This window comes from Lutra lutra, chromosome 17 (genome assembly GCF_902655055.1).
Source record: "Lutra lutra chromosome 17, mLutLut1.2, whole genome shotgun sequence".
NCBI lineage: Eukaryota > Metazoa > Chordata > Mammalia > Carnivora > Mustelidae > Lutra > Lutra lutra.
This window is the reverse complement of record NC_062294.1, coordinates 45437229-45464681: the sequence shown is the minus strand read 5'-3', so window position 1 is coordinate 45464681 and position 27453 is coordinate 45437229. Positions and strand designations below refer to the sequence as shown.

Sequence of the window (27453 nt, the reverse complement as noted above, 5' to 3'; positions counted from 1 at the left end):
AGACTTGGATGGGCACGTGGCCACCCAGAGGAGGCCTGCATTTCTGTTTCTGTCACAGCTGGCTTTGGATACATGACTTGGTTGGGGCCAAGGGGACAGATGTGAAGGCGCTTCTACTTTGTTTTCTTCCAAATAAAACTGCCTGCCCTCCACTCACGCCTTCCTTCCTACCCACAGGGACATCCCTATAGAGTGGTACCAAGCAATACGGAAGGAAAAAGAGGTGCCACAAGACGGAGGGGACGGAAGTCCCTGAGCTGTCCCTGCCACTGTGACCAGGTCATTAACCAAGAGAAATAAACTCCACCTTGTTTCAGCTCCCGGATCTCTCAGTCTCTCTCTCAGCAGCCCAGTATGTAACCCCCCACTAAAGCTGCTCTGGACCATTCTGGATAGGGAAGGGAAAGCTGGTCAGGAGTCTCTGTGGTCCTGCAACTTCCATCCCTTTTGCTTTTCTAATGAACCTAAGGAACCCCCAACTGAAGAACAGAAGCACTCCTGATGTTTCCAAGATTCCAGAAAGGCCCCCTGGCACAGGAAGCCAAACACAGGAGACCAAACACGTATCGGTTCATAGGAACCTGTGCCACGCCATGCGGCCACACTGCCCCGGTCCCCCCTTTAAAGTTAATTTTCCTGGGGACTGACCTCTGTGGGCCAGGCTCTGACTAAGCCCTTCATAGGCCTAATGTCTCCAATCTCTCACTGGTGAGGCAGGTACAACTGATTTGCTTATCTTACAGATGTAAGACCTGTGCAGACTTGACTTTTTTAACTTTTGCTTTTAGCCTCCATGCTGCATTCGCCGCTGTCCCCTTTGCTCCTTTCCCCCTCACTCTGCACCAGGATGATTCCAATTTCTTACTTTTGTCTCAGTTTCAAAGTTGTTTCCTCAGGGACCCCCCTGGCCTAGGCTCACCAGCTGGGGAACTTGGTGGGTAGGGTAAGTGAGAAGCAAGCTGATAGGCCTGTGGTCAAGTAGTATACTTGTGCCCCCACTAAAAGGGGGCACCCATGGGCCTGCTTCAGCTGCCTGCTGCCCTGTGCCAACATGCACCCAGCATAGCCAGAGGTCCCAGAGAGCTACCCACACGGGAAATCTTCTCAAGGTCAAGCTTTGGTAATTAACCAAATAGGTCTTAGGGCTGCATCTGACCTGTGGCTTTGAGACCTCTCCCCAAGACAGGTTCCCTTGGCATGCTCAATACTCCCTCTTTAACCTCTTGGCACTTGTAACTCTTTGTTCAATTTCTGCTTCAGAAGGGAGCTCCAGGAGGGCAGCCAGGGCCTAGCACGGTCCCTGCTGTCCCAGCACCGCCTGGCTCAGAAAGATGCACATAATACTTGCTGACTTAACGAATGAAGGATGTCTGAATCCGAGCTCTGTTGGGGAGGGCGTGGACTCCTTCCCCTGGAGGACTCGGCAAAGCAGACTTGCTGTTGTGAGTCGTGTATGATGGGCTGTCCCTTCACAGAAGATGGCTTACGTCATTGCATCCTGGCCACCTGGATGCTCAGTGGGCTCTGGGGCACAGAAACTGTGGGGGGGGGGGCGCTGGGGCAATGGGCTGTAAGCCGCTGCACTGCCAAAAGGGCCGGGGGTGGGCGTGGGATGGAGCAGCAGAGAGAGGATGTGGGTAAAACATGTCACCTGGCACGGTGCCTGGCATGGTCACTGCTCAAGAAACTCGAGCTGCTGTCAGGATTTTGAGAGGAAGAATACTCTTCAGCAGGGATGAGAAGGGTATCTCCTTCACTGGGCTTTGGGGAGGAAAAAGTGCAGAGTTGTGCAAGGCGCCGTGCAGGGTGTGACAGCCCTCCGCGGATGTTCGCTTCTGCTGTTACTCCGGGGCAGTATGCAGCCAGCGTTCAGTACAAGTTCGCTGAGTGAATGCTGCATTCCAACCTCAGTGCTGAGGACACAGCAGCAAACAACAAATACATAAATACGCTTCATATGGTGTAAGTGCTATAGAGAAGATTAAAGCAGGGTAAGTGGGTGGAATATGCCAAGCTGGGGGGTTGCAATTTTATATAATGAGGCCTCCTTGACAAGGTGACACGCGACTAAAGGAGAGGAGGAAGTAAGCCGCAGGGGGGATCAGGAAAAGTGCTCCAGCGAGAGGGCATGGGCAGTGCAAAGGCCCTGAGGCTGGATGCCTGCCTGGTACATACAGGAAGCAGGAAAGGTCTATGTTCCCAGAGCAGAGAGACCGACAGGCAGCCAGGTCACACAGGGTCTCAGAGGCCACCAAAAACACTCTGGGTTCCATCTAGAGGGGGCAGAGGGTTTGGGCAAAGCAGTGATAGGATTGGATCCCTTGGACTGCCTTACTGAGGACAGACCATGGGGAAGCAAGGTTGGAGGCAAGGGAGACCAGCGAGGAGGTGACTAAGGAGGCCAGGAGAGGCTAGGGGAGGCTGTGGAAGGGGAAGAGGATCTGGAGTCTGCCCACTGGAGGTGGCACTGCCAGACGGGATGTGGGAGTGAGAGGAGAACAGTGGGGCAGATGCCAAGGCTTCCAACCTCGACAAATGGAGTGATAGACTTGCCCTTTCCGGAGGCAGGAAAACTCTGGGGGCAGTGGAGGAAAAGCAGGAACCTGCTCTCTGACATATTGTTTCAGGGGCTCGGAGACACCCGGCTGGGGACACTGAGCAAGCAGTTAGCTACCAGTCTTGAGTTCGGGCACAAATGCGTTTCAGAGTCAGGAAAACCTGGATTCAGACCCCAGTCTGCCACCTGCTGGCTGCATGACCTTCTGCAAGAGTCTATACCTCTCAGAGCCTCAATCTCATCCTGTCAAGTGCGGACAAGAACAGTACCTACACTCCGTGGGGCGGACGACTCAGCTTGCGCAAGCATGCTACTTATCAGCACACAGTCAGGGTTCAATTAAACTCCTTCAACTGACCAACCGATCAGTATTTATTGAACACCTACTATGTGCCAACCCTGATTTATGCAGAGGGCATAAGCAAGTGAACAAAACAGATGGAGGTGCTGGTTTTTGGACCTCACAACCAAGGTTGCTGTCTAACACTGAGCATGAACTTTGGGGTCAGGGAAGCTTAGAGAAGGGCTCCATCAGTCCAACTTGAACTTAATGAGAGAATGCAAAGGCCCAAAAGGGTGAACGTACTGGCATGTGGAGGTCACAGCCCACTGAGTCAGGCAAGCTTCTCTGGTTGACATAACTCATCCAATCCTTAAAATTTTCACATGACGTAGGGTAATCTTTGTTCCCATTTTTCAGACAGGGACATCTGAAAAATGTCAGTCACATGGCAGTTAAGAACTTGGCTCAAGGTCATAACAGCTGGCCAATGGAAGTGCCAGGACCTGAAGCCAGGACTTGTGATGCCAGAACCTATGTCTATGTTAGGCTCCCTTCCCTATTTCACACGCATGACATGTCCTTCTGTGAAACCCACTGGGAGCCCATCGTCAATGATAGCATTCCTTCCCACACGGCTCACGTGGCCCCAGTGCTTCTCAGCAATGCTTCAGGCCACCACCTACGAAGCTGTAACCTGAAACCAATGTGCCACTCTTGGTTTGGCCAACAGTCTGAGCCTGAGCTGTCTATTAGGAGCTCAGGGTAAGACTTTACCCAGGTGGTGAATCTTTGTCTTTTAATAGAGGAAGTTAAGCCATTCACATTTATTGTGGTTACGGATGTGGAATTATTCCTGCTATGTTAACTGTTTCTTTTACCATGCTTTCTTATACTCCCCCCACCCCATTTATGCCCCAAACCTTTAATGGCTTGGAAGCTTTTCATTCTGTTTTACTTCTTCTAGAAGTACCCTTACATTTTGAACACAATCGTGCACTTGTATTTTCTATCAAGATCCACAGTGAATAAACTTATCTTTTGTCTTCCTAAGTTGAAGGCATAAAGAGCCCTGGATCCCTGGCCCGAACTGTCCCCAGAAAGAACCCAGGCTGCAGGGCCCAAGAGACCCCCCAGTGTGTAAGTGGCAATTCTGACTTCCTTGGGGCCAATTAGTGACCTGGCCTGAATCACGGGGCTGGGGGCACCAGGGCTTCCTCAAGGCCTCGGCCAAACCATGGAAGAGCTGCACCATTGTGGAGCTCTCCCCTTACCTTCAGTCTCTGGACGATTTCCCTTATGTCCTCCACAGAGCCGTCTATGGCCTGCAGGAAGATGTGGTCCCCTCGCCCATAGAAGATTTTGAGTGTCGAGGAGTCTGGGGTCCAGCCAATGACATCCCCACAGTAGCAGTTGAACACTACCTCCTTGGTGCGCAGGTCCAAGAGCACCACAAACTCATTAGAAATCCCCAAGATACAGTCGATTTCTACGCCCTGGGCATAGTCCTGAGCTGCCACCCTCCAGGCGATGGCCCCTGCGCTGTGCTGCTCAGCGCCTGCCCGTGCCTTTGTCTTCTCCTTCTTCTTGGAGGTCAGTGAGATGAGGTTGAACTTGCCAGTGGAGTCAATGGGTGTGTTAGAGACACAGTTTTCTGCCAGGTCCTTGAGGTACTCCTGGCGGGTCCTGGTGGCCATGGTGTGGAATTTGTCCGACTTGTGCGCAGCATTCTCGGCATTAATCACCTTGGCCAGCAAGAAGTCTCTGAAGACGTCAGACTTGCGGAATGTGGTTCCACTGGGGATCGGGGGACCAAAAGGAGGAGCATCTTTGGATCGGGTCACAGCCATACTGAGGAGGGAGAAATAGGTGGTAGAAAAAAAAGCACTTGAGGTTCTCTTTAGTAGGAAGAAAACATGCAATCAGAAATAGGAATTTGCTTTTTAAGAATGGAAATTGACATCTATCTAGTAAGTTGCTGGCCAACTAGACTGGAAACGAGACAGCCTTAGGGCACATACGTGCATGTTTACTTCGGACAGATGTCAGAACGTCCATTAATGTACCAAGAATAATTCTCCTAGCATTGTTCCACTTCAGTTACTCTCATATTACATATAAACTATGTGATAGATTATAGTTTGGCAAAAATTCACCCCTCCCTCTCCATCTTTGATGGAGGGTACATGCCCACCCCACTGATCTTGGGGCTGGTCTCATGTAGCTTGATTTGGCCAATGACTTCCAAGTAAGGCATGAAATGCAGTGGGTGGGGAGGGAGGCGGGCTTGTCTCCTGTGTTCCTGCCATTTCTGTAAGACTGACATGCCCCCAGGGGCCTAGAAGGATGAGGGATACCCACAGCAGACCTGGAGCCAAGGCCAGCCAGACCTCAGCCAACCTGTGGATGTGTTGGCCAGAGAGAAAGTGCTAGTGTCTGTGAGCCACTGAATTTTGGGGTGCTTTGTTAAGCATTACTGTGGGAACGCCTGACTAATGTGGGACATTTATGTGATTTTTAAAAAAGATTTATTTGAGAAAAAGAGAGAGAGCACAAGCAGGGGAAGGGGCAGACGGAGAAGCAGACTCGCTGCTGAGCAGGGAACCCGATGTGGGGCTCGATCCCAGGACCCTGGAATCATGACCTGGGCCGAAGGCAGATGCTTAACCAATTGAGCCACCCAGGTGTCCTGTGATTAGCTTCTTTCACACACCTGTGTAACATTACTTAACATGTAAATCATCTCTACACAGCTTGCCTTGGAAAATTCACTGTAATGAGAAGTTTGAAGAGACCCTTCTTACTTTAGCTTTGGCTGAGGTGCTACTGTGACAGAAACAAATAGCCACTGAGTGAGAAAGTAAAAAGGAAATGATCTAAAATGTGTTCTGCCAAACCAGTGAGCCCCCTCACTCCCCACGCAAACCACAGAGAGAAAGCCCATGGGGAGGAACATCTCTGGAGAAAGCTGGCAGTGAGCCCCATGATGCCTGCATCCACCCTCGCCAGCAGCAGGCGCCTCCCGAGGTGACTGACAGTTGGGAGGAGCCTGGGGCATTGGCCCCATGCCCAGGAGGGTGGGCCAGGAGCCCCTGCACAGCCCAGGAAACTTGCGGTCAGCTGTTCTCACAGTCCGGTGACATTTCCCTGCCAGTGCTCCAGTCCTGGACAGGTCAGAAATCAGCAGCTGGCAGCAGGGGACAGTGCAACGTGGAGGAATGGAGGAGAGGTAAGCAGGCACCCCAACCACTGAGGCCCCCCCTGGGAAGTGGCCCTGAGCTGGGAGGTGGGAGAAGATTGGATGACTGTCTCCGACATGTCCTTCCAAGGGCTTGATCGAGTGGAGACTCAGTGTATTTCTTAAGGTAGCCAGAGAGACCACAGCCCCTCTCAGTCACCACCCGGGGGCAGGGGAATAGGACTCTCCAGGAAGAGGTGTAAAGGGGCAGCGGAGACTCCTGGAGCTATGCTGTTTCTGTGATGATTAAAACCAGTAGGAGTCCCTGTAAATGCGTGAGCAGTCAGCTTGCTACGACTTTCTTAAAGAGCTTTGTAGTCTCCTCCACAAAGATGTCACCTTGTGAGCACAGTGTTAGGAGAGATTTCCCAATGCTTCTCCCCCAACTATAAAATAATTTTTAAATAATGAGATTCTTGACTGAAACATATGCCATGAAACCCGAACACGGCGTAATGCTTGTTCAGGTTCCGACTCCCAGTCCCTTAGCTGCCTGCCAAGTGACATGGGGGGGGGCAGTGTAACACTCCTTCCTCTATGAGACAAGCATTTCTGGGACGCCCTCTCTTGGGCACTGGGGGTAGAGTAGTCCCTGACCCCCAGAACTTTTAATCTGGGAGCAGATGTGTACCAAACACACACACTTACAAAAACAAAGAAAGTGAATAGGGTATAGGCAAAACAAAAGAAGGACCCAATGTAGATGGGGAATCCAGGAGGGCCTCCCTGAGGAAGTGATAATTATGTATGCTGGGATCTGAGGCTGAGCGGGAGCCATAGGAAGGGCTGAGGGGAGGGTCCTGCAAGCAGGGGGTGCAGCAGGTGCAAGGCCTGACTGGGAAAGACGAGGCTGGGGTGGTCTGAGCCCAGAAAGTGAGGAGTGGGATGGCAGCCAGGCCTCACAGGGCCTTGACGGAATGTTAGCACTTTTCATCTTTTTTCCCCATAACATATATTATGAAATATAATATGTATTAATTTTGAGTGAATATATATTAATAATATACTATATATATTATTATTACACCTTTAAAAGATCTATGTATATTTTATTTTATTTATTTATTTTTTTAATTTATTTGACAGAGAGAGATCACAAGCAGACGGAGAGGCAGGGAGAGAGAGAGGGAAGCAGGCTTCCTGCTGAGCAGAGAGCCCGATGTGGGACTCGATCCCAGGACCCTGAGATCACGACCCGAGCCGAAGGCAGCGGCTCAACCCACTGAGCCACCCAGGCGCCCTCTATGTATATTTTAAAGATTCTATTTGACACAGAACGACCCGGCGAGAGAGGGAACACAAGCAGGGGAAGTGAGAGAGGAGAAGCAGGCTTCCCATCAAGCAGGGAGCCCGATGCTTGACCCTAGGACCCTGGGATCATGACCTGAGATGAAGGCAGGTGTTTAACAACTGAGACATCCAGGCGCCCCAGTGCTTTTCATCTTAATCGGGAAAGCTCGCCATGCTTTGACCATCTGGACTCGCTATTCACTCCCTGCACCCCCAGATCTGGTCTCTGCCATTCTCAGTGCCCTGGAAGGTGGGGTTCTGCGGGTTATCACCTTCACCTGGCTTCCCATGCCCTGCGGCTTCCAGTGAATTCTGCCAACAGGAAGCAGCAGAAGCAAGAGGACGTGACAGGAGAGAAAAGCTGGCAGATAGCTTTCTCTTTGGGGCCTTCTTGCTGGGCTGGTGGCAGTGGCTGCAGTCCTTGATCCTTCAACTCACAGCCACAGCTCCTGTCTGGGGGCCCCTCTTCCTGGAGCCACACTACTCCCATTCTCTGCGCCCTCATCTCGCCAAAGGGGTGGGTACTGCGTCCCTGCTGCTGCTGGCCCCGGGATGCCTCACGCTCCTATACTGGTTCCCTTGACCTAGGCCCCCCTGTGAACAGCCTGTTTGTTCATCCTCAGTTAAAACCCAAGTGAGGCATCTGTCCCTTCAGGGTCCATGACAGACACAAGTGCTTGCAACGAGTGCTGACCAGACTGACGATCTGTGAAAATAACTGTGGCTGTCCCATGAAGAAAGGACTGGAAGGGACCAGAGCACGGGCAGGAGACTGTTGGGTGAGCTTCTGCACATCCCAGGCTGGTCAGGCCAGATCCCTTGATCGCCACCTCCACTGTTCACGGTAGAGCGATCCTCCCCCAGTTCAGGAGTGCCACGTCAGCAGGTGCCACCTGGAGCTTAGCTGAGGCCCAGCACCAGCACAGGTGTTCACTACTGATTAAAACAACTTGGGGCACCTGGGTGGCTCAGTCAGTTAAGCGTCTGCCTTTGGCTCAGGTCATGATCTCAGGGTCGTGGGATTGAGCCCCGCATCGGGCTCTCTGCTCAGTAGGAAACCTGCTTCTCCTTCTCCCTCTATGGCTCCCCCTGCTTTTGCGCTTTCTCAAATAAATAAAATCTTAATAAAAAAACTCCAAACCCAACAACTTAAACTTGAACAGCCCAAGGAGGAACAGATTTCTACCAATGCACAGGAGATTTTCTGTAGGTTTGACAGAAAAAGGCATTTCCCAGGAGTAAGGTTCTTCGAAGGCCACACAAACCAGGTGCGTTTTCTTCGGTGCAAAACTGTGTGGGCGAGGCCTCGCCTACAGCCTGGGGGAGGGATGGGAAGCCTCAGCAAGTCTTTCTAATTCAAGGTGCATCCACACTGTACTTTACAGATGTGAACAGCTTTGCAACTTCTCCAGTCAGCACTTGGCTGCTTGGACAGACACTCTGGTGCTTCCCACAGTCCTGATTCACTATTGGAAGAATCGTGAAATTACAAGCTGCTGAAGATTTCTGGACAAGCAGAACAACTGGTCCCTTACATCCCAGCAGGGGGGACTGGGTTTTCACAGCTCCCAGGCTGCAGGGGCACCAGCGTACCCCTCAGAAATGGCACACTTGGGAGCTGGAAAGGATGGCACCTCACTACACAACCAGGTCACTGTAGCCCAGGAAGCAGTTCCAGAATACTCACAGTTATTCCTTCAACAATCATTTCCTCAGGGCCTATGACTGTCTGGCCAGCAAAAATCTCTTTAGGGCCCACTAGATGGCAGGCCCCATGCCATGACGGATACACGGAGGGGGACGTGACAGGGTTTACCTTTAATAGAGGCCAGGGCCATGCCAAGGAGTCGTTTTTGTTGCCTTTTTTTTTTTTTTTTAAGATTTTATTTATTTATTTGACAGAGATCACAAGTAGGCAGAGAGGCAGGCAGAGAAGGGGGCAGGAAGCAGGCTCCCCGCTGAGCAGAGAGCCCGATGCACGGCTCAATCCCAGGACCCTGAGATCATGACCTGAGCTGAAGGCAGAGGCTTAACCCACTGAGCCACCCAGGTGCCCCCGAGGAGTCGTTTTTACAGCATGATGGGTGCTGGGACGGAAATGTGTTTGGGGACACGGTGGGAGTTTCGGGGGGGGGGGGCGAGGGGACAAGGGTGTGGTCTGTCCGGGGACCAGCTGTCTGTGGAGAAGGAGGGAAGAAAGGGTGGGGGCAGCTTTGGTTGTATCTTTCACATTTTCTTTCTTTAAAAATAAAGAGAACTGAAGCAAATATGGCAAAATGTTAACATCTGTTAAATCTGGTGGTGGGCACATGGGTGTCTGTTATATTATTTTCTGAGCTTTTCAGAACGTTTTAAAATATTGCACAATATAAATACTTTAAACTGTAAAAAACAGGAAGGGTTTAGGGGCACCTGGTTGGTGCAGATCACGATCTCAGGGTCATGAGATCAAGCCTGGCAATGGGCTCTGCACTTAGCAGGGAGCCCGTTTCACTCTTCCTCTGCCCTTCCCTCCGCTCGCGTGGGGTGCTTGCTTGGTCACTGTCTCTCTCAAATAAATAAGTCTTTAAAAAAAAAAAAAAAAAAAAACCCAAAAAACCTGAAACAAACAAACAAACAAACAAAAAAAACCCAGGGTTTGTGGATCAGAAAAAAGCCAGCATCCTGGAGGCCATGGAAAGGCTGGCCTGGAGAGGTGGGGGGTTGGCCGTGGGTTGCTGTGATAGTCCAGGCCAGAGCTGGGAAGTGGGAGAACCCACCCCCACTCCCGCAGTTCAAGCCTGGCTCCAGCCCCTAATGCGGGGAGAAGGCGGCCTTCTCTTCCGGGTGTGTGTGCGCGCGTGTCAACAAGTCCACCTTCCCTCACCAGGACTACCTTCCAGCTCCTGAGGCAGATGGGAGGGCACGTGGGGGAGTCCAGGCTCACCCAGCCCGGAGGCAGGGGCACTGGTGGCTGCTGCTCCCTGCCCCAGGAACAAGCAGCTGCAGGCGCCACCCCGTGGCGGAACCCCCCTCCCTCCTCTCCTTCACCTCTGACAGAGGAAAAAGGCAGATTCTGGCGATTCTGCCAGGACCACCAGGGCACCTGTGCACATACCCTTTGACCAAGTAACCCCGTTTTTAGGAATCTTCCCAGCTGTGTACTTGGACGCATGTGCAATGAGAGCATACGTAAGATTACTGCAGGACGGAGTGGAACTGTGGGCGACGGGAAACAAGCCCAGTGCCCAGAGCTGGGGGAAGAGTCTTGTGCACCCACACGAGAGCAGGTTACGTGGTCATGAGGAGTAAAAAAGCACTTTAGGTACTGGTTTGCAAAGATCTCAAGGGTCGGTGAGCATGTGTGACACGCTCCGTGTATATTAACACGGGGAAAAGCAATACTTAAAAGTAGTTGCCCACATATATACGAGACATCCAGTTGCACAAGAAACTGCTAACAGGGGACTGGGTGGGGGGAGCAGGGTGGGTTAGGAGGAGACTGTGACTTTTTTTTTTTTTTTTAACTTTTTTATTTTACTTTTTGTATCTTTTGCATTTCAAACCATTTCCAAAAAAATGGAGAAGAGTGTTCCCTAGCCTACTCCCCAGAGTCTGTGGTGCTGCTCCAGGGACACGGGCTGCCCTTGGCCTGGGCCTAGGTCATTGGTCAGCTGGTTTCCAAGGACTATAGCTCTATCTTCACCCCACACCCAGAGAACTTTCCACTTGGCCTCTGGCTGCTGGCCACTCCCCTGGGTGAGACACGGCCCTCAGGGAGGATGCTGAATGGGTCTGAGGCCCGTGCTGCCTGTTGCTCTGTGAACTGAAACCTCAGCTCTGTGTCCAGAGTGGTGCATGTGTGTGTGTCCGTGCGTGTGTCTGCCCTGCCCCACCCTTCCATCTTCTGAGCCTCCTTCCAGCCGTCACTCCTGTGCTCCGCCACCGCCCCCCCCCTCCCCTGCCTGGGTGGTGGTTTCACTCCATGATGGGCTCTCCTCACCCCCCACCCAGGTCAGCAAGCCTCAGTTCTGGAGCTTCTCCTCCCAGGAAAGCAAAGCCCTCTTTTTGCTGGATTTGCAGCTGGAAGGAGGTTAAGCTTAGAGCTGCGAGCAAACGAAGCAATGTACAGGAAAGTAGAGCAGATCGAGCTATGCTCAAACCTGTCATTTGGGAGAGCTGACATAGACAAAGGCCTTTCTGTCTTAAACCAGCTTGAGGAGGGGTTCTTGTCACTTGCGACCAAAAGATGCCAGGCAAATACGAATCACCGATGAGAACTGGGATGCCATGCCCCTTTCTGCCTGAGGATGGCTCCCTAGAAGATGCAGGGACATAAGGACAGAGTTCCCTTGAGGCACACATAGTGGCACCAACCGGGGGGCTGCCCAGAGGCTGGAGATCAGGGGCTGCAACTTCCTGTGCGTGTAGGGCTGGGGGGAGCCTATGCAGTGGTGCCTACCTGTAACAGACGTTATCAGTGCAGGGGTTGTGGGCTCGGACGATGATGAAGACGTGCTGGAAGTGTGAGCGGATGTTCTTGGGGGTGAAGGGCAGCGCCCCGGGCTCCTGGAAGATGATCGTCACGATGTCGTTTCCTATGTGCCTCTTCCTCAGTAGCTGGTAAATGGAAATGGGGGAGAGGAGGGTGGCACAGGTTGGCTTGTGGGCCTCCCTGGCAGCACCTCCTGCTCTTACTCCTCCCTGGTCTGGTCCCCACAGGCAGCCAGTGGGAACCATGGACCCAGGTTGTATCATGTTTCTCCTGCTCATAGCCCTCAGGTGGCTCGGCCTCACTCAATGTAAAAGAGTCCCTACATGGCCCAGGGGGCCCCACGCCACCTGCCCCCCCCCACCTCTTTGATATCTCCTCCCACGCTCCCCCTCATTCATTGTTCCCGCCATGCTGGCCTCCTGCAGCTCCTCAAATGTGCCAGAAACACTTCTTCCTCAAGGCCTCTGCCTTGGCTGTTCCCTCTGCCTGGAACATTCCTCCTGTAGAGACCCCAGGGGCTCCCTCTTTCAGGTCTTTGCTGAAACACCTCCCTCCCATGGAGGCCTTCCTTGGCTGCTGGATCCCCACGACAACCCCCATCTCTACTCTCCTGCTGCCCCACTCAACAGTTCCTGACACTAAGCACATGGTGGCTTTTCCCTCTTCCTTTCGGTTCTCCTCTACTCCCTCCCACTAACACTGGTCTGTTTCGTTTGTGGCCCGCTACTGTGTGCTTGGTGCTCAGAGCAGTGCCGGCACAGTCGGTGCTCAAGAAATATCTCCTGGCGGTCGGAAGGGCCTGGCAGATGCTCACTTGCTCACAGCCTGGCTCATGGCTCCTGGCGGCAGATCGGACACCACCTGCCGGGCTGATCCCAGGCTGCTGCTGCCACTGCCCCAGACACTTGGGTTGGGATGGTTGGGGCAGGGGTGGCTTCGGACCGGCCCATGGGAACCCAGTCCTCTCGCCTCTGTTTCTCACTGTCTCTGACCAACAGACTGTTAACCTTTGCAGGCGAAGATGTGGTCACAGTGTTTTACTTATTTGCTGACATCACAATGTTCCTAATTAACACTAGTTAAGCCTCTGTACGACTCTCATGGTCAGGGATCCACACTGGGAACGTGAGGTCCACAGATGGGCATCCTGTGTAGCTCGACACGAAGTGACCCAGAATGTGGAATCCAGACACTTACTCTGAGCAGCATGACTCACACTACCAAACGTTTCTTTATGTGTGCTTTCAACTGGTGACATTGCTAGGTCAAGTAACCGTCTGCTGGGGCCAGCCCCGGGTGAGGCATCTTCAAGGGGCCAGCTCCTCTTATCCCAGCAACCCCGTGAGGCATGAACTTATCCTACCCCTTTACTGATGGGAACACTGAGGCTCCCAGTGGTTAAGTGACTTGCCCTCAGTCACACAATCATGGGGACAAAGAGCCTAGATTTGAATCCACTTCTGCTTGACTCTGCAACCCAAGCTTTCCCTACCTACCAAATACCCAGCATGAGGGACTGCTTCCTGTGCCCCTCCTGCGTGTCGGGCCCTGCCTCGTGCAGGGACCGTCATTCTGCCCATTTTATAGGGGAGGAGCCCAAGGTCAGAGAGGATCACACAGCTAAGAAGAGGGGAAGAAAGAATTCAAACTCAGGGCCAACTCTGAGACCAATGCTCCGACAAAATGCTACAGGTTAACTTTATGGGATCACTCCGCTCTGACCATCTTTGCTCTGTAAAATCTACAGTGTCATCTGTACCAATGGAAAAAACAGGCATTTCCTAAATCACAAGTCTGTGGGGCTTCTGTTTTTTAGAAACTAGGAGTTGTTGTCTCAGGACAGGATCTGCATGGCATGTCCAGGAGAGGAGCCTCATGAAGCAGGTGTTTGCTGCTCTTGCCCACCTAGTATCTTTTTCTTCTTCTTCTTCTAGCAGCCATATCCATTCCCTTTGGGAAAGCCCCTCCCTGATCCCTATCAACATTGCACGTTGAGCTGACCCCATTCACCCTCCCAAGCGGTGGGCACGTGCTTCAGGCTTGGCCAGTCAGCCTGTTCCATCCCTGCCCCAGGCCCAGGGACTGGCAAGTGAATGGTCAACAAGAGTCAGGCCTGAAACGTCTCTGGGACACCAGGGAGGCATAGCCCTCTCCCCACCAGAGTGGGTCTGCTGGGGGGATGTGAGCAGAGGGCTGCTAGGGGGCATCTTTGCCATGACTTGGGAAGACCTATGAATAAGGCCACAGTGAAGAAAAGCGGAGATGAGAAATGAAAAGGATTCCTAACATTGTCTGAGCCCCTGGATCCAGCCATACCTAAAGCCAACCCTATCCTGGAACTTGAGAGTTACACCACCCAGTTAGACTCATTTTTTGCTTATGGCTGTTTGGTTTGCATTTCTGTTACTTCTGGTCAAAATAATGTTGACATACAATTTTGTTTTCCACAGAACCCCTGATGATGTAAGAGACTCCTGAGTTGGGTTTCTAGATACAAGCAAGGTGGCCCAGGAACAGCTAGAAAAACACTGGTATCAAATGATACCTGGCCTAGCCTCCAACCCCCAGGTGATGTGGCCGTGGTGTGGAGGGTCTCTAAGGCCATGGGCCCCCACAGGGGGCACCTGCTGTATGGGACAGTAGCAGGAGAGCCAGTGCCCGCCAGGCAGCCAGCTTCCAGCCCCAGAGAGGGAGAGTGACTTGGGTTTCAGCTGTGCATCCACTGGAAATCATGTGGGGGCCCCTGCCCTGGGCCCCACTGACCTGCTGCCTGTTGTTGGGGGTATAAGGGAGCAGGGTGGAGACGTGGAACATGATCTCGTAGTCCTGGTATGTCGTGTAGAGGGAGTGGGTGCCCGTGGAGTCAGCTGCAACAGAAACACCAGTTAGCACCGCGTTTCCCAAACCTCTGGATTTGTGCCACGTCCCACAGGCCATCTGCGTTAGTTTTCGGCTTGATGTTTGCACCTAACTCCACTCTTTAAAATTCAATAAATTTAGGTAAAAAGGAAACCTTCTGTTACACACCCAGCACACTGGTAAAAAGTGTGAAGTGCGAAGTCTGACCGTAGTAAGGGCTGGTGGGGACGGAGAGCCACTGAATCACTCTCTGTGGCTGGTCAGGCGTGCAAAATGGTACAAGCACTTTGGAAAACTTCTTAGTAATATCCAGTAATTAAGCCTGAAGAGCAGCTTACTTGATGACCAGCACTTCGTCTCTTGGGTTCACAACCGAGAGACATCGCACACACGTGCCCTGTGATATGGGTAATAAGCACCTTCAAACGTCAGTCAAAACGATGAATAGGGGTGCCTGGGTGGCTCAGTGGGTTAAGCCTCTGCCTTCGGCTCGGGTCATGATCTCAGGGTCCTGGGATTGAGCCCCACATCGGGCTCTCTGCTCAGCGGGGAGCTGGCGTCCCTCTCTCTCTCTGCCTGCCTCTCTGCCCACTTGCGATCTCTCTCTCTCTCTGTTAAATAAATAAAATCTTAAAAAAAAAAAAAAAAGATGAATGAACAGACTGGCATACTGATGTGGTGGGGAAACATAGAGCCTTCAAAGTAGCCATAATCACCACATGGGTGAATCGCACACATACGTCGAATGAAAGATGCCAGACACGAAAAGAGCACATCCTAAAGGATTCCGTTCACATTATGTTCAAAACCATGCTGAACAAATTATAGCTAGAGACACGTATATAGGTAGCAAGACGATGAATGATAATCTTGAGAGTCAGGAAACTGGTTGCCCCCGATGAGAGGGGACTGTGACCAGGGAGCACAGCTGACTACTGGCTCCATGTTTCTGAGGGGCAAACTGAGGCACAGGGAGGGAGGGACTTGCAAGGCGCAGTGGAGTCTGGACTGGAACTCACACTGTCTGACACTATGGTCTTTTCTTAGTAGTACTTGGCGCTGCTCTTGAGGGTTTCACATTCCTCACAGGAAACAGACCCAAGTCCCTAAACTTGAGCCTAAAGGTCCTGCCTGCCTTCCTCACTCCATCCTCCACATTAATTCCCTGGGCAACTGCCTTTAAACCTCAGAGCTTCTGCATGTGTGCTCCTTTCTCCTGGAATGCTTTTCTTGCCCCCTCTCTACCTCTTTTATTCCGCCTCACCCCTCTCAGGCCACAGGCCATGTTCTCCGGGGGCCCTCCCGCACCCGGACCTAAGATCAGGTTCCCCGTGCATACTCCTCTCATCTTGAACGGCTCCTTCCTGCCCAGGGAGGAAGGCTGGGAGGTTCCTGTCGAATGTAGGAGGGAACCCGCAAACCACGCTGCAAGAACTCCAGGGTGTCCCGTTCACCTCAGGAAGCCCACTCGTTGGCACTTCTAGGCATTCAAGTCCACCAAGCTTTATTCAACCGAAGGGGCTACAGAGACAGTGGCAGAACAGCCTGCAGAGTCCCTGATCATGCGGCCTTACATTCTGGGGAGAAGCTGGGACAGGCGAGGGCACTGAAGCCACCGCTGGCTGGTGCCAGAGCCAGGCCTGGAGCCGAGTGACCTTCGGGTGACTGCAAGCTGGGAGCATCCCTATCCAGTAAGCTGGGGCCACTGGGTAGGAGCACTGTGCTCCCTGGGGTCCTCTGAGAAAATCCACTTCCCACAGAAACCACGTGGCGGCAGCGGGCCCCCGATCCTCATGGCAACATGACGCCTGCCATTTTGGGCAGGACGCTGAGCCTCAGGAGCAGCCATCTGTCCGAGAGCGGGGATAACAAGTCTCCTGAAGGAACGAGCAAGAGGCCCACAGTCTTAATGCTCAAGGGCCACTTGCTTGACAGTGAGCACGGATAGTGGCCTCACAGGAGTGGGCACTGAGTGATGGCTTCTACCCAACCGGTATTTTTTTTTTTTTTTAAAGATTTTATTTATTTATTTGACAGAGAGAAATCACAAGTAGGCAGAGAGGCAGGCAGAGAGAGAGGAGGAAGCAGGCTCCCTGCTGAGCAGAGAGCCCGATGTGGGGCTCGAACCCAGGACCTGGGATCATGACCTGAGCCGAAGGCAGCGGCTTAACCCACTGAGCCACCCAGGCGCCCCCCAACCGGTATTTTTAAAAGCACACTCGACAGTGTACTGTCTGAGGCGGTTGTTCTCACACAGTAAAACTCTAAAGAAAAGCAAGACAGTGACGGACACGGCCACATTCAGGGTAGCGGTTGCCTCCAGGGAGAGGGTGGATATAACCGGAAAACCAGAAGGCTCACGGAGCATCGGTGGCCGTCTGCTTAAAGCAGGTGTGAGACCCGGCATATTCGTTCTAGCGTTTCCGTACATACGTGGGCATACATGCACATAATATGTGTACATGCGGCGAATAGGATGGACGTGTTCTGTGGCAGTCTGGGGGGGTGGGAGAGCAAACTGAACCCGTATCATGGCTCCTTGGGGAGAGGACTGGCTGCCTGAGGTTCTTGTCATTGCTGTCACTGTCACACAGCACTGTGCATGCAACGCCACGATTCCGCGCATGCATGCTGGGCACTGTCGGGCACCGGCAGTCACGAAGCATCGGCACAGCTCCTAGCGCACGTGTGCATGAGTTCGCACAGGACGCTTCCGGGAGCGCGACTGCTGACTCCCAGAGCAGGTGCGTCTGCCCACTTCCCTAGACGACACCCTCCTGTTCTCCCAAGGGGTCGCACCATCTGCGTCCCTGTCAGTGGAGGCTGAGAGCTCCCGCTGTCCTGCATCCCTACCCAGGGACCACCAGGCCCTGTGACTTTTGCCCCCGGGGTGGGGGTGCGCTGGTGGCCCCCTGTGATTTAACTGCCGCTCCCCTCCCCCCACACGAGGCCACTGCGCCACTTACTCTTGACATCGAGCTGGGCGGCGTACTTGGTGAAGCCCTTCAGGCAGACCTTCTCCCCAATCAGGGAGAGGAACTCCTCGAAGGCAGGGCCGGCGTCCTCATTGTTGTACATCTCCTCCTCCGAGCTCTGGCCAGCCTTGCAGTAGAGGATGCCCACTTTGTGCTTCTGGCACAGCTGCAGAGGCGAGAGCAGCTCTGTGAGGCACGCCCGGCAGGGACATCAGGAGGACGGAACAGAGGGGCTTCCTCAGGCACAGTGCCCAGGTGGCTGCTGGGGTCCCACAGCCGTCGAGCAGCGGCACATCCAGAGAGGAAGGAGAAAGCATGTGGGGGGGGGCATATCCCCATTGTCCCTCTCTCTCCTTCCTATTCCAGAGAGGCACGACAGGGTGCCTGTGTGGCTGGCTCCTGTTCTCTCGACACAGTGCCATGCCATTCTTTCAAGAATAAGGGACAGTGACCTTGGCTAGCTGCCCCTATAGAAGGTGGCCTGGAACTGGCTAAGATGTCTGCAGAAGGAAATTGAGAGTTCGGGGCTCAGTACAGTCAATGCTGCTTTTAGGAGGTGGGCCTCCAATCACTTTTGTTCTGTGTCTCGCTCATTCCCCCGGTCACTGGTGACTAGAATCTGGATAGACGCCTGACCTAAGTGTGGGCCAGTCAGACGCTCTCCTGGGACTGAGAGTGACCCAGCTGGGGTCTGCAGATAGCTGTCATTCTCACAGACACTCTGGGAGCTGTGGGAGGACAGAGAAGCAGAGGGAGCCTGTGTGCAGATGGGGGGCGGGGGGGAAGGAACACCCCCCCTCAAACCCCCCACCCACCCCAGTGGCTGTCTCATCCCCAGACCATTTTTCTCCTCAGACGCCATCACATCCCTGCTCCTGGCACCCTTGGAATTTGAAAATAGATCTCCCCTTTTCCTTAAACTAGCTTAGGTGGGTTGCTGTTCTGAAAAAGAAAAAAAAAAAACAAAGACAAGGAAAGAAAGAGGTACAGAATGGGGTTGCGGTGGCCCCCCACGCTGGCCCCCAGCTCACCCCTTGCTCGTCGAGCTTCAGCAGCTGCTCGGTCACCTTGGGAGTGTTGAGAGCCAGTCGTAGGCAGTGGATGTTGAGCTCAGGGATGACATACTCCAGGGCGTCCTTTAGGGGGAGGCCCCGCCCTGTCCCGTGCTTCATGGCGGTGGGGGTGGCATCCTCCAGGATAGAGCCCCGAAGGGTGATGAGCTGGTTTTGGGAGAGAAGGGAAGGTTAGGAGGCTCTCCAGACCCAAGAAGGGAAGAGAGTCCTGTTCTCAGAGCAATGTGTGTGATGGGCTGAAGCTTGGGCCCCAGGGCCAGCCCTGGGTTTGGACCAGGACTTGAACTTGCTGCCTCCTCCCTATGAGATCTTGAACAGGTGCCTTCAAATCTCTGGGCCTCAGCTTCTCTTTTTGTGAGTGATGAAATGAGTACAGTGACGGCATCACAGCCCCGAAGGGTGCCAGGGGACTAAGCTGATGAGATTTTTGAGACAATGGATGGAGCACATCTTTGTCTGTTCAACAAATACCAACTGAGTGCCCTTGAAGTACAGCCCTGTTTGGGATGCAGTGAACGAAACAAAGACACCTTCCCCCACACGCAACTTGCATTTAAGTGGGGAGATGTCATTTAAGTGTATAATGAATAAAAAGGCTCCATAAGGTGAGCATCAATGGACACTCTGCCTTCCTTAGAGTATGTGTAAACATGTCACTGTCATAATATGGCTGCTCTTTGGTGGGGCTCTGGGATGCGTGTATGTGTGCATGTATGTTCTCAGATTTACACAGGTGTATATTTATGCCCACACACACACATAATCTTTTCAGTGTCACTCAGGTGATTCTGATGTGTAGCCAGGATTGAAAACCTTGAGTCAAGCCAATCACAGCCATCTCACTTCCCTTTCCCAGAAGGTGCTTTCTACATTTTTCCTACAGCTGGCCACATGACTAGCTCCAGGTAATGAAATGTGCGGGGAGTTCAGCTTGCGAAGGACTTCTGGACACATTTGCCTCCCTTAGTTAAAGGAAAGCCTTTCCACCTGCCCATTTCTTCTTAAGGATGTTGGTGTGAGGATAAGATGTTTGGAGCTGTGGCAGGCATGCTGTGATCATGAGGAAAGGGACAAGAAAACCACAGAGAAGTCAATCTCTCCAGATGCCTACCTCCAGAGTTCTCATTAGAAAATTAAAGCATCCCTCTATTTGTTTTAGCTACGGTTAGTTAGGTTTTCAGGTTTACAGACAAGGCAGTTTCTGACAGACTTTATAACAAAGTCACATTTGTGAAGGTACAGTTGACTTTGGTATATTCCAGGTACAAGAGTAATTATCTAATTAAATGTATAGGTCTGTTCAAGGGAAGTTTTGTCATCTCCATTTTATAGATAAGAAAGCTGAAGCTCAGGGCACCTGGGTGGCTCAGTGGGTTAAGCTGCTGCCTTTGGCTCAGGTCATGATCTCAGGGTCCTGGATCGAGCCCCGCATCGGGCTCTCTGCTCAGTAAGGAGCCTGCTTCCTCCTCTCTCTCTGCCTGCCTCTCTGCCTGCTTGTGATCTCTGTCTGTCAAATGGATAAATAAAATCTTTAAAAAAATAAAATAAGATAAAAATAAATGTATAGGTCTGTTCAAGGGAAGTTTTGTCATCTCCATTTTATAGATAAGAAAGCTGAAGCTCGGGGCACCTGGGTGGCTCAGTGGGTTGGGCCTCTGCCTTTGTCTCAGGTCATGATCCTGGGGTCCTGGGATCGAGCCCCGCATCGGGCTCTCTGCTCAGTGGGGAGCCTGCTTCCCCTCTCTCTGCCTGCCTCTCTGCCTACTTGTGATCTCTGTCCGTCAAATAAATAAAATCTTAAAAAAAAAAAAAAAAAGCTGAAGCTCTGGGGCACGTGGGTGGCTCAGTCGGTTTGGTTGAGCATCTGACTCTTGATTTCAGCTCGGGTCATGATCTCTCAGTTGTGGGTTCAAGTCCTTCGTTGGGTTCCGTGCTCAGCAGGGAGTCTGCTGGAGATTCTCTCCTTCTGCCCCACCCATGTGCACACATGTGCCTGCTCTCTCTCTCTCAATACATACATAAATAAAATCTTAAGGAAAAAAAAAACACTGAAGCACTGAGAGGTTATGTGCTTTCTCTAAGGCAACCATAATTAAGTGACAGAACCAGGATTCCAAAGGACCCCTGACTTTCCCAAAACTCCTGACTTTTTTCTTTGAAGATTTTTAATTTTTTTTTTACTGTAAAGTATAACTCACATGCAGAAAAGTACACAACATATGTAAGCATAGCTAAAGGAATCATCACCGAGTGAACACTTAGGTAATCACCACAAATCAAAAAAATAAATATCTCCAGGTCCCCCAAACCCCTTCCCCTCCTCCCCAAAGGCAACCCTACCCTGACTTCTAACTCCACAATTTATTTCTGCCTGTTTTTGAGCTTCATGCAGTTTGTACTCTTTTCTATCTGGCTTACTTCTCGCAACACTATGGATATGAGATTCGACCATGCTGCCGTGAGAAGCAGATGTTCTGTCACGATGGATCCATTCTACTGCTGAGCCCAGAAACTGCTTCCAGTGTTGGACAACCGTGAAGGTGCTGTGAGAAGCACACACAGAAGCACCTTGTATTGCATATGAACACATTTTTTGGGGGGGCGTTATACCTAGAAGAGGAACTGCTGAGTCACCGGGCATGTTAATCTTTAATTTTCTGAAGTTTTCCAAGTGGTTGTACCAATTTACGGTCTGCTGGCCCTGGGAACCTTGGCTGCTTCACGTCCCCATTGCACCAGCTCTGGCTTCTGTCCACAATGTGAGCTGGCCATCAGGTGACGCCAAGGGCAGGGCCAGGCCCTGCAGCTCCAGCCCCCCCAAGACAGCACAACGGGGGTTCTACCAGGAAAAACAGCCTCCCTGAGGCAATTGCTACAAGCACTTAGAACACACTTGAGGCTATGGTTTAAAGACTAAGGAGGATCAGTGGTGACTGGAAAAACATGTTGGCCCTGAGTCAACATGTGGACATAGCAGGCAGCAAAAACAATGTGTCATGACGTCACCTCTAAGCATACAGCCTACCCTTTCCAAACAGGAGCTGGGCAATAGGCATACATGGAAGGAATGGAATGATCTCGTGTTTGGGAGTTCCCAGTTCTGGCCCCAGTAATTAATAAACAAGGCTTTCTTATCATGATCTTGAACTAGGATCATGAAAAGCAATGATGACAATGAGGGCAAAGCACTGCTGGTCTGGGCGGCCCTGGGATTTGAGTTTCAATGAATGCACCAACAGGATCAGTGTTTTTTGTATCCTACTGACACTGGCCCGCAGCGCCCTCTGCTGGGCCCAAAGGGAAGCCTGGTCCTGCACCTCATTCTTTCTCCCGCACTAGACACAGGTGGCCTCCGGTCACATTCTGGCTCTGAAGACTTGACCATAAGCCAAGACTTGAAAAAAGCTCCCAGCCTTTCCTTCTCTGCTGGCGATAATAAGTAGGGCACCGGAAGGATGCAACGAGTGGCCAGCCATCTCTAACCTCCACCTTGTCCGGTCCACCATCATCACCTACCGGGCCTATGATAATAGCCCTCCTCCTGGTCTCCCTCCTCGGCCCCCACGCCCCACCATCCATTCTTCTGCAGCAGCTTGAGTGAGACCACGCTCCTCCTCTGCACAGAACGGGCTAGTGGCTTCTCATCTCTCTCCAAATAAAATCTATACACCCTGCCCAGACTGCAAGACCCTGCGTGATCTCACTCTCAGTGACACCTGTCATCATCTCACGGAGGATCACTGGTCAAGTGAGCTGTAAGAAGGTCTCGGGAGACCATGTAAGCCGGGAGGTTTGCACAGGTTGTTCAATGTTGACTCCTGACTTAGACACAGCCCCTTCTCTGCTGGGCAGTGGGTGTACCCGTCAGGAATGTTTCCTGGGAGGTCACTGAGGAGTCTGTCTGACTGGGTTCAAATTCTGACTCTACCCTTTCCCTGGCTGTGACCCTGGGCCAGTTGCTTAACTTCTCTGTGCCTGTTTCCTCACCTATAAAATGGGGATAACAGCACCTACCTCCAAGGGTTGTAAAGATTCGGTAAGACAGTCCATGTGCAGTGCTAGTATTGCGTCTGGCATACAGTGAGTGCTCAATACGTGTTAGCCATTATTATGTATACACACACGTCAAATGTGTTTGTACAAAGCCATATGCAGAGTTAAGAATTTAAATTTAACCTTTAACAGGAACATACAGTTGGCTTTTCTCCCCACTTGACAATATGCTTCGGAGATTATTTCTATATACACACACAATCAGAGCTACCCACTGAACACAAATGAGGCCACTGTTGCTCCTTGCTTTTTTCACTTAATAGAGGAGACTCTCCCTTTTCTACGTTTTCTACTCTCTTTTTTCTACTTTTCACACTTACAGTAACAAGTCACTGTTACTTTTTAAATCAGAAAGAAAAGACAAATCCAAAACCTAACCCTAACAAAACTGAAGCCTGTCAAAAACTCATGTTTGCTGGGTTAAGGGAGAACCTACTAGGTCAGGAGGCTAGACCATCCCTGGCTGACTGGGGTTCCCTCTGTCCTGGGAGAGACAGGCCAGCAAGGGGCTCAGGACGGGGCAGCCTTGGCCCGGGGCTTGTCCTGTCTGGGTTGGGAGGGGGGCTGATGTTCAGGTGCGTGGCGCCAAAGTCCAGCTCCCAGTCTGTTCCTGCCCTGGTGGGAAGCTCGGGGCTCCCAATGCTCACATCCCATCTGCCGGGAGATGCGGGCCCACTTAAGACTGTCTGCTTGGCGGCCGGGGGTGGCCATCTGGGGTGGGCCGGCCTGCTGGCTTAGAAAACAGCCTGAGCCCTTCACTCTGAACCTCACACCTTGGTTTACAGGAGCCTGAGATCTGTGAATGTGGACACAAGGACAGAACTCTGCCTGTGAGCTCAACCCTTACTCCCCAGCATGGCCCTTGGACCTCCTAGGGGAAGGCGAGAGCCAGGGCACTCACTGTCCTGCAGCCCCATGTGCGGGTGGGAGAGAACCTTCCACTGCTCCGAGAGACGGGGAGCCAACAGCATAAAGCCTATTTACAGACGAAGAAACGGAGAAGCCCAGAGGCAAAGCCATCTGTCCAAGGTCACATGGTCAGTGGTGGCAGAGCTGAACCGAAACCAGGGCTGTCTGTTCCCAGAGCACAGAATTCAAACTCGACCCAACAGGCAGAGTGCTGAGTGGTGAAGAGCATGGGTCAGGCCCCGGGGCAGCCTGAGTCCACATCCAGGCTCTGCCACTGATGACCCTGACAAATGATTACCTCCCTGGGTCTCAACCTCCCATCCTTATCTGCACAATGGGAACAACGGGATCCACATCATGAGACTTTTGAGAGGATCTGAAGGCTCCACGCGTACGCAACACTCAGGACAGTGCACGGCAAGAAGACGCGCTGAGAGCGTTTGCTATTACTGCTGACTGTGTGACTGTCCGCCCTGTCTCTGCCACAGGGAGGGCTCGAGGAAGAGGCAAGGCAAACCTCGCTGGCTGCTGCCTTTCCTTCAACTCCAAATGAGGAGGTTCTCAGGTCCCAGTGCCCAGTAGGGCAGCTGGGCAAGGAGTCAGGCTCAAGGCTGAATCTGTGCGTGGCCTGCATAGATACGGGGGCAGAAAAAGGGCTTGTGGTTGTGAACCTCACGGTGGGCTGAAATTCACAGGGCTGCCAGGAATGTGACAAGGGGACAGAAGACAGAGACCCCCTGCCAACTAACCTCACTGGGCTCTTCTTGAGCGCCAGGCATGGCGCTGCCTGTCTGTGTAACCTCATAGGGCCCACACCATAGGCCTGTGAGACTGGGACTCCCAAGGGGGAAACTGAGACTCTGAGAGGCGAAGCCAGGTGCCCACATTCACAGCTGGTGAGTGGCCAAATCAGGAATCCATACCAGGTTTCCAGTGTGCCCGACACGGTCCTGCCTCAGGACCTTTGCACTGGCTGTTCCCTCTGCCTGGAATGCTCTTGTTCCAGATTTCCACGTGGCTCCTTCTCTCATCTCATACTCAGGTCATTACTCAACTGTTACCTTCCCAGTGAGACCTCCCTTGACCATTCTGCCTAAAAATTGAACCACCCCTCATACTTCCTATCTCTTCCTTGCTTTACCTTCTACCTTGTCCTCACTTACCACACTGTATGATCTTCTAATGTGTATGTTGTCTGCCTCACCCACAGGAGTGCGGTCTCACAAACATCTCTGCTGCCTCACTCACTACTGCGCCCTCAGTGCCCCGTGCACAGTTGGCAGACAGTGGTTCCGAGGGGATATATCCCAGACCCGTGGCCCCAAGACTCAAGGCCCCCTGCCCACTCTGCAGAGGACTGGAGGCAAGTTTTGTGGGTGTTGGGGCTCGGAAGTGGACAGAAGCAGGCACAAGACAGGCACAGCACTAAGCTGGTTTCATACTTACTGAATAGGACCCACAGCAAAAATACTATACCCCAATCCAGTATGCTCTCACCCAAGTCTCAGGACCCTCGGTATGTGTGACACAGGCTGGATTTAAAAAAAAATTCATTCTCCGTGTTCCACTTTTATGAATTAAAACTACCAGCACCAAAGTGTTGAACAAAGGTGAGTTCCCAACTCAGCGATGGGTCTGCCGGGTGGTCGGAGCCAAAGTCAGCAGCTTCCCAGAGGCAGCTGTGTCGGGGCCGGAGAACAGGTGGACTCCTGAGGGTGCTTCGAGCAAGTCCCCTAACCTCTCCAGAGCCCATTCCATCATCCGGAAATGAGACTAACAGTGCCTTCATCATGGGACTGTGTGACATTCAAGTGCGTGAATACACAAAAGGGTAAAGCTACTATGTGACACCATGTTACAGAGATCTGCAACATAACAGCCATCGTGATAAACGTTATTTATTAGCCTTTGACTGTGGTCATCCCATCCAGCAGTTCCCTGGATGTCATGACACAACTGAGGTAGTGTGAGCTGTCACCTCACATTCTGCGCTCGTGCTTATGTGGCCATAAAGGTGAGGAGATGGGGGAGGGGACTGGGAGGTAGAGGGGCTGGTGACCACCTGTGGTTGGGGGCACAGAGTTTGAGGTCTGCCCCCCTCAACTGCCACAAAGCTTCTGTGTCATCTCATTCCTCCTCAGTGAGAGGGTCATCATGAGGGGACGGGGCCAGGGCCCTCAGCGCAGCATCTGTCGGTCTGGAGGACGTCCAGGCTCAGCTGGCCTCACACCCAAAGCCCCTGGCGGCGGCAGCCTGTGGGGTTCCCGTGTCTGGGCAAAGGCCAGGAACAAGGGGGATGGGGCAAGGGAGGGCCAGGAGAGACCCATTTTGGGGGGCCTGCCCAGCTGACTACCACCCCCTTTCTGGAAAAGTCATCCTTACTTGGATCTTTTGGAAGTCTCTATTGTTTTTGCTGGCCTAGCTCCCCTCTTTTGGCAGGAGAACTCCCCGGCTGCCTCCTCCAGGTGGCTCTAATGGAACTATCAAGCTCAGTGTCCTGCCCTGCCCCCAGACCCAGTGAAGCACACGTGATCCAAGCAGAGCCAATGAGAGTCCTCCCCACAGATTTGGCAGCAAGTGTCCCTTCCCTGTGGAGGAGAACGTATAAAAGATGCAGGAGAGCTGAGCTGCCAGTCTCATTTTCCCATGACATGGAGATGGCTTGCTGGTGGCAGAAGAGAATGACATTCACAGTGCAGAAAAGCAGCAGGGCTTAGAGGAGCAGAGTGGTCGGGGGCCAAATTCTGGTGACATCATTTGAGTGCCTGGATCCGGCTATGCCTGAAGCAAGTCATACCCTGGATTTGCAGTTATATGGACCAATGAATTCTATTTCTGGCTTAGACCAGTTAGAATTAGATTTCTGTCCATTACAATTCAGAGTCCTGATTGAGCAGGGTGCCCCCAGCAGGCCTTGTTCCCTAGCCACAGCTGATATTTAATTTAGGCGAAGGCCTATAACCAAACCAGGACAACGGGTTTCTCTACTCACATGTGAAAGCACTGGGATTGTTTTGAGCTGAACAGTGTCGACAGCAGTGCTGCTCTGGCTGAGAGTCCCCAGTTCCTGTCCTGCCTGAGGCCTGCTGCCTTCTTTCCATTCTGCAGGACATCTCATGATCCTGAAAGACTCCCTTACAGCTCTCTCTTTATTTCTTATGCTAACCAGAGTGAATCTCTTACACGGGTAGCAATCTTGGGCTCTCCAAGATTCCAATCCCGGCCTGGCCCCTTACTTACTGATCGTATACAAGTCACTGAATTTCTCTGAGCCCTAGTTTCCCCTTCTGTAAAAGGGAGGGACTATCAGGACTGCCCTCAGGAGGTTACTGGGAGGCTAACATGAGATGTAGCTGGGGAAGCACTTGTCGCAGACTAAGGGCTACAGAGGTGAGCAGCTACAATTTATGGAAGCCAACAATGGTGATGGGACCTACCTCTCGGGTCCGGAAGATGATCCTGTACTGGTACTGAGGTCCGTGATCCTTGTGGTCCTCCAACTTCTCTCGCTTGATGCTCACAGCCACTGGTCCCAGCTTCTCGTCCACACCAAAGTAATTGGCATGTTCTGAGAGGGAAGAGCAGGGGTGGGGGTTCAGAGTAAACTCTCTGGGAAGGAGGGGTGATATGCCAGGCCCGGGGGTAGGTTCTTGTGTGACCTATGGGATCCCATTCAGACAAACTTGCCTTGTCACGACCACACTTGACAGAGCGACCACGAGACTGGACTGGGCCCCCTGTGCCA

At 52.3% G+C, this 27453-nt stretch overlaps 1 protein-coding gene across 5 annotated transcripts in view; it reads right to left on the bottom strand.

Moving 5' to 3' along the window:
* The window catches only part of SIPA1L3 (signal induced proliferation associated 1 like 3), a 236349-nt gene that overhangs the window by 70052 nt on the left and 138844 nt on the right, over positions 1 to 27453 (bottom strand). For all 5 annotated transcript variants that reach the window (XM_047710004.1, XM_047710001.1, XM_047710002.1 and 2 more), the window contains 6 exons: positions 27146 to 27276; positions 18705 to 18893; positions 17665 to 17839; positions 14603 to 14706; positions 11807 to 11964; positions 4112 to 4688 (listed from right to left, as the gene is read on the bottom strand). In XM_047710004.1, coding sequence (XP_047565960.1) covers positions 4112 to 4688; positions 11807 to 11964; positions 14603 to 14706; positions 17665 to 17839; positions 18705 to 18893; positions 27146 to 27276 — 1334 coding nt within the window. The remainder of the gene's footprint in view (positions 1 to 4111; positions 4689 to 11806; positions 11965 to 14602; positions 14707 to 17664; positions 17840 to 18704; positions 18894 to 27145; positions 27277 to 27453) is intronic.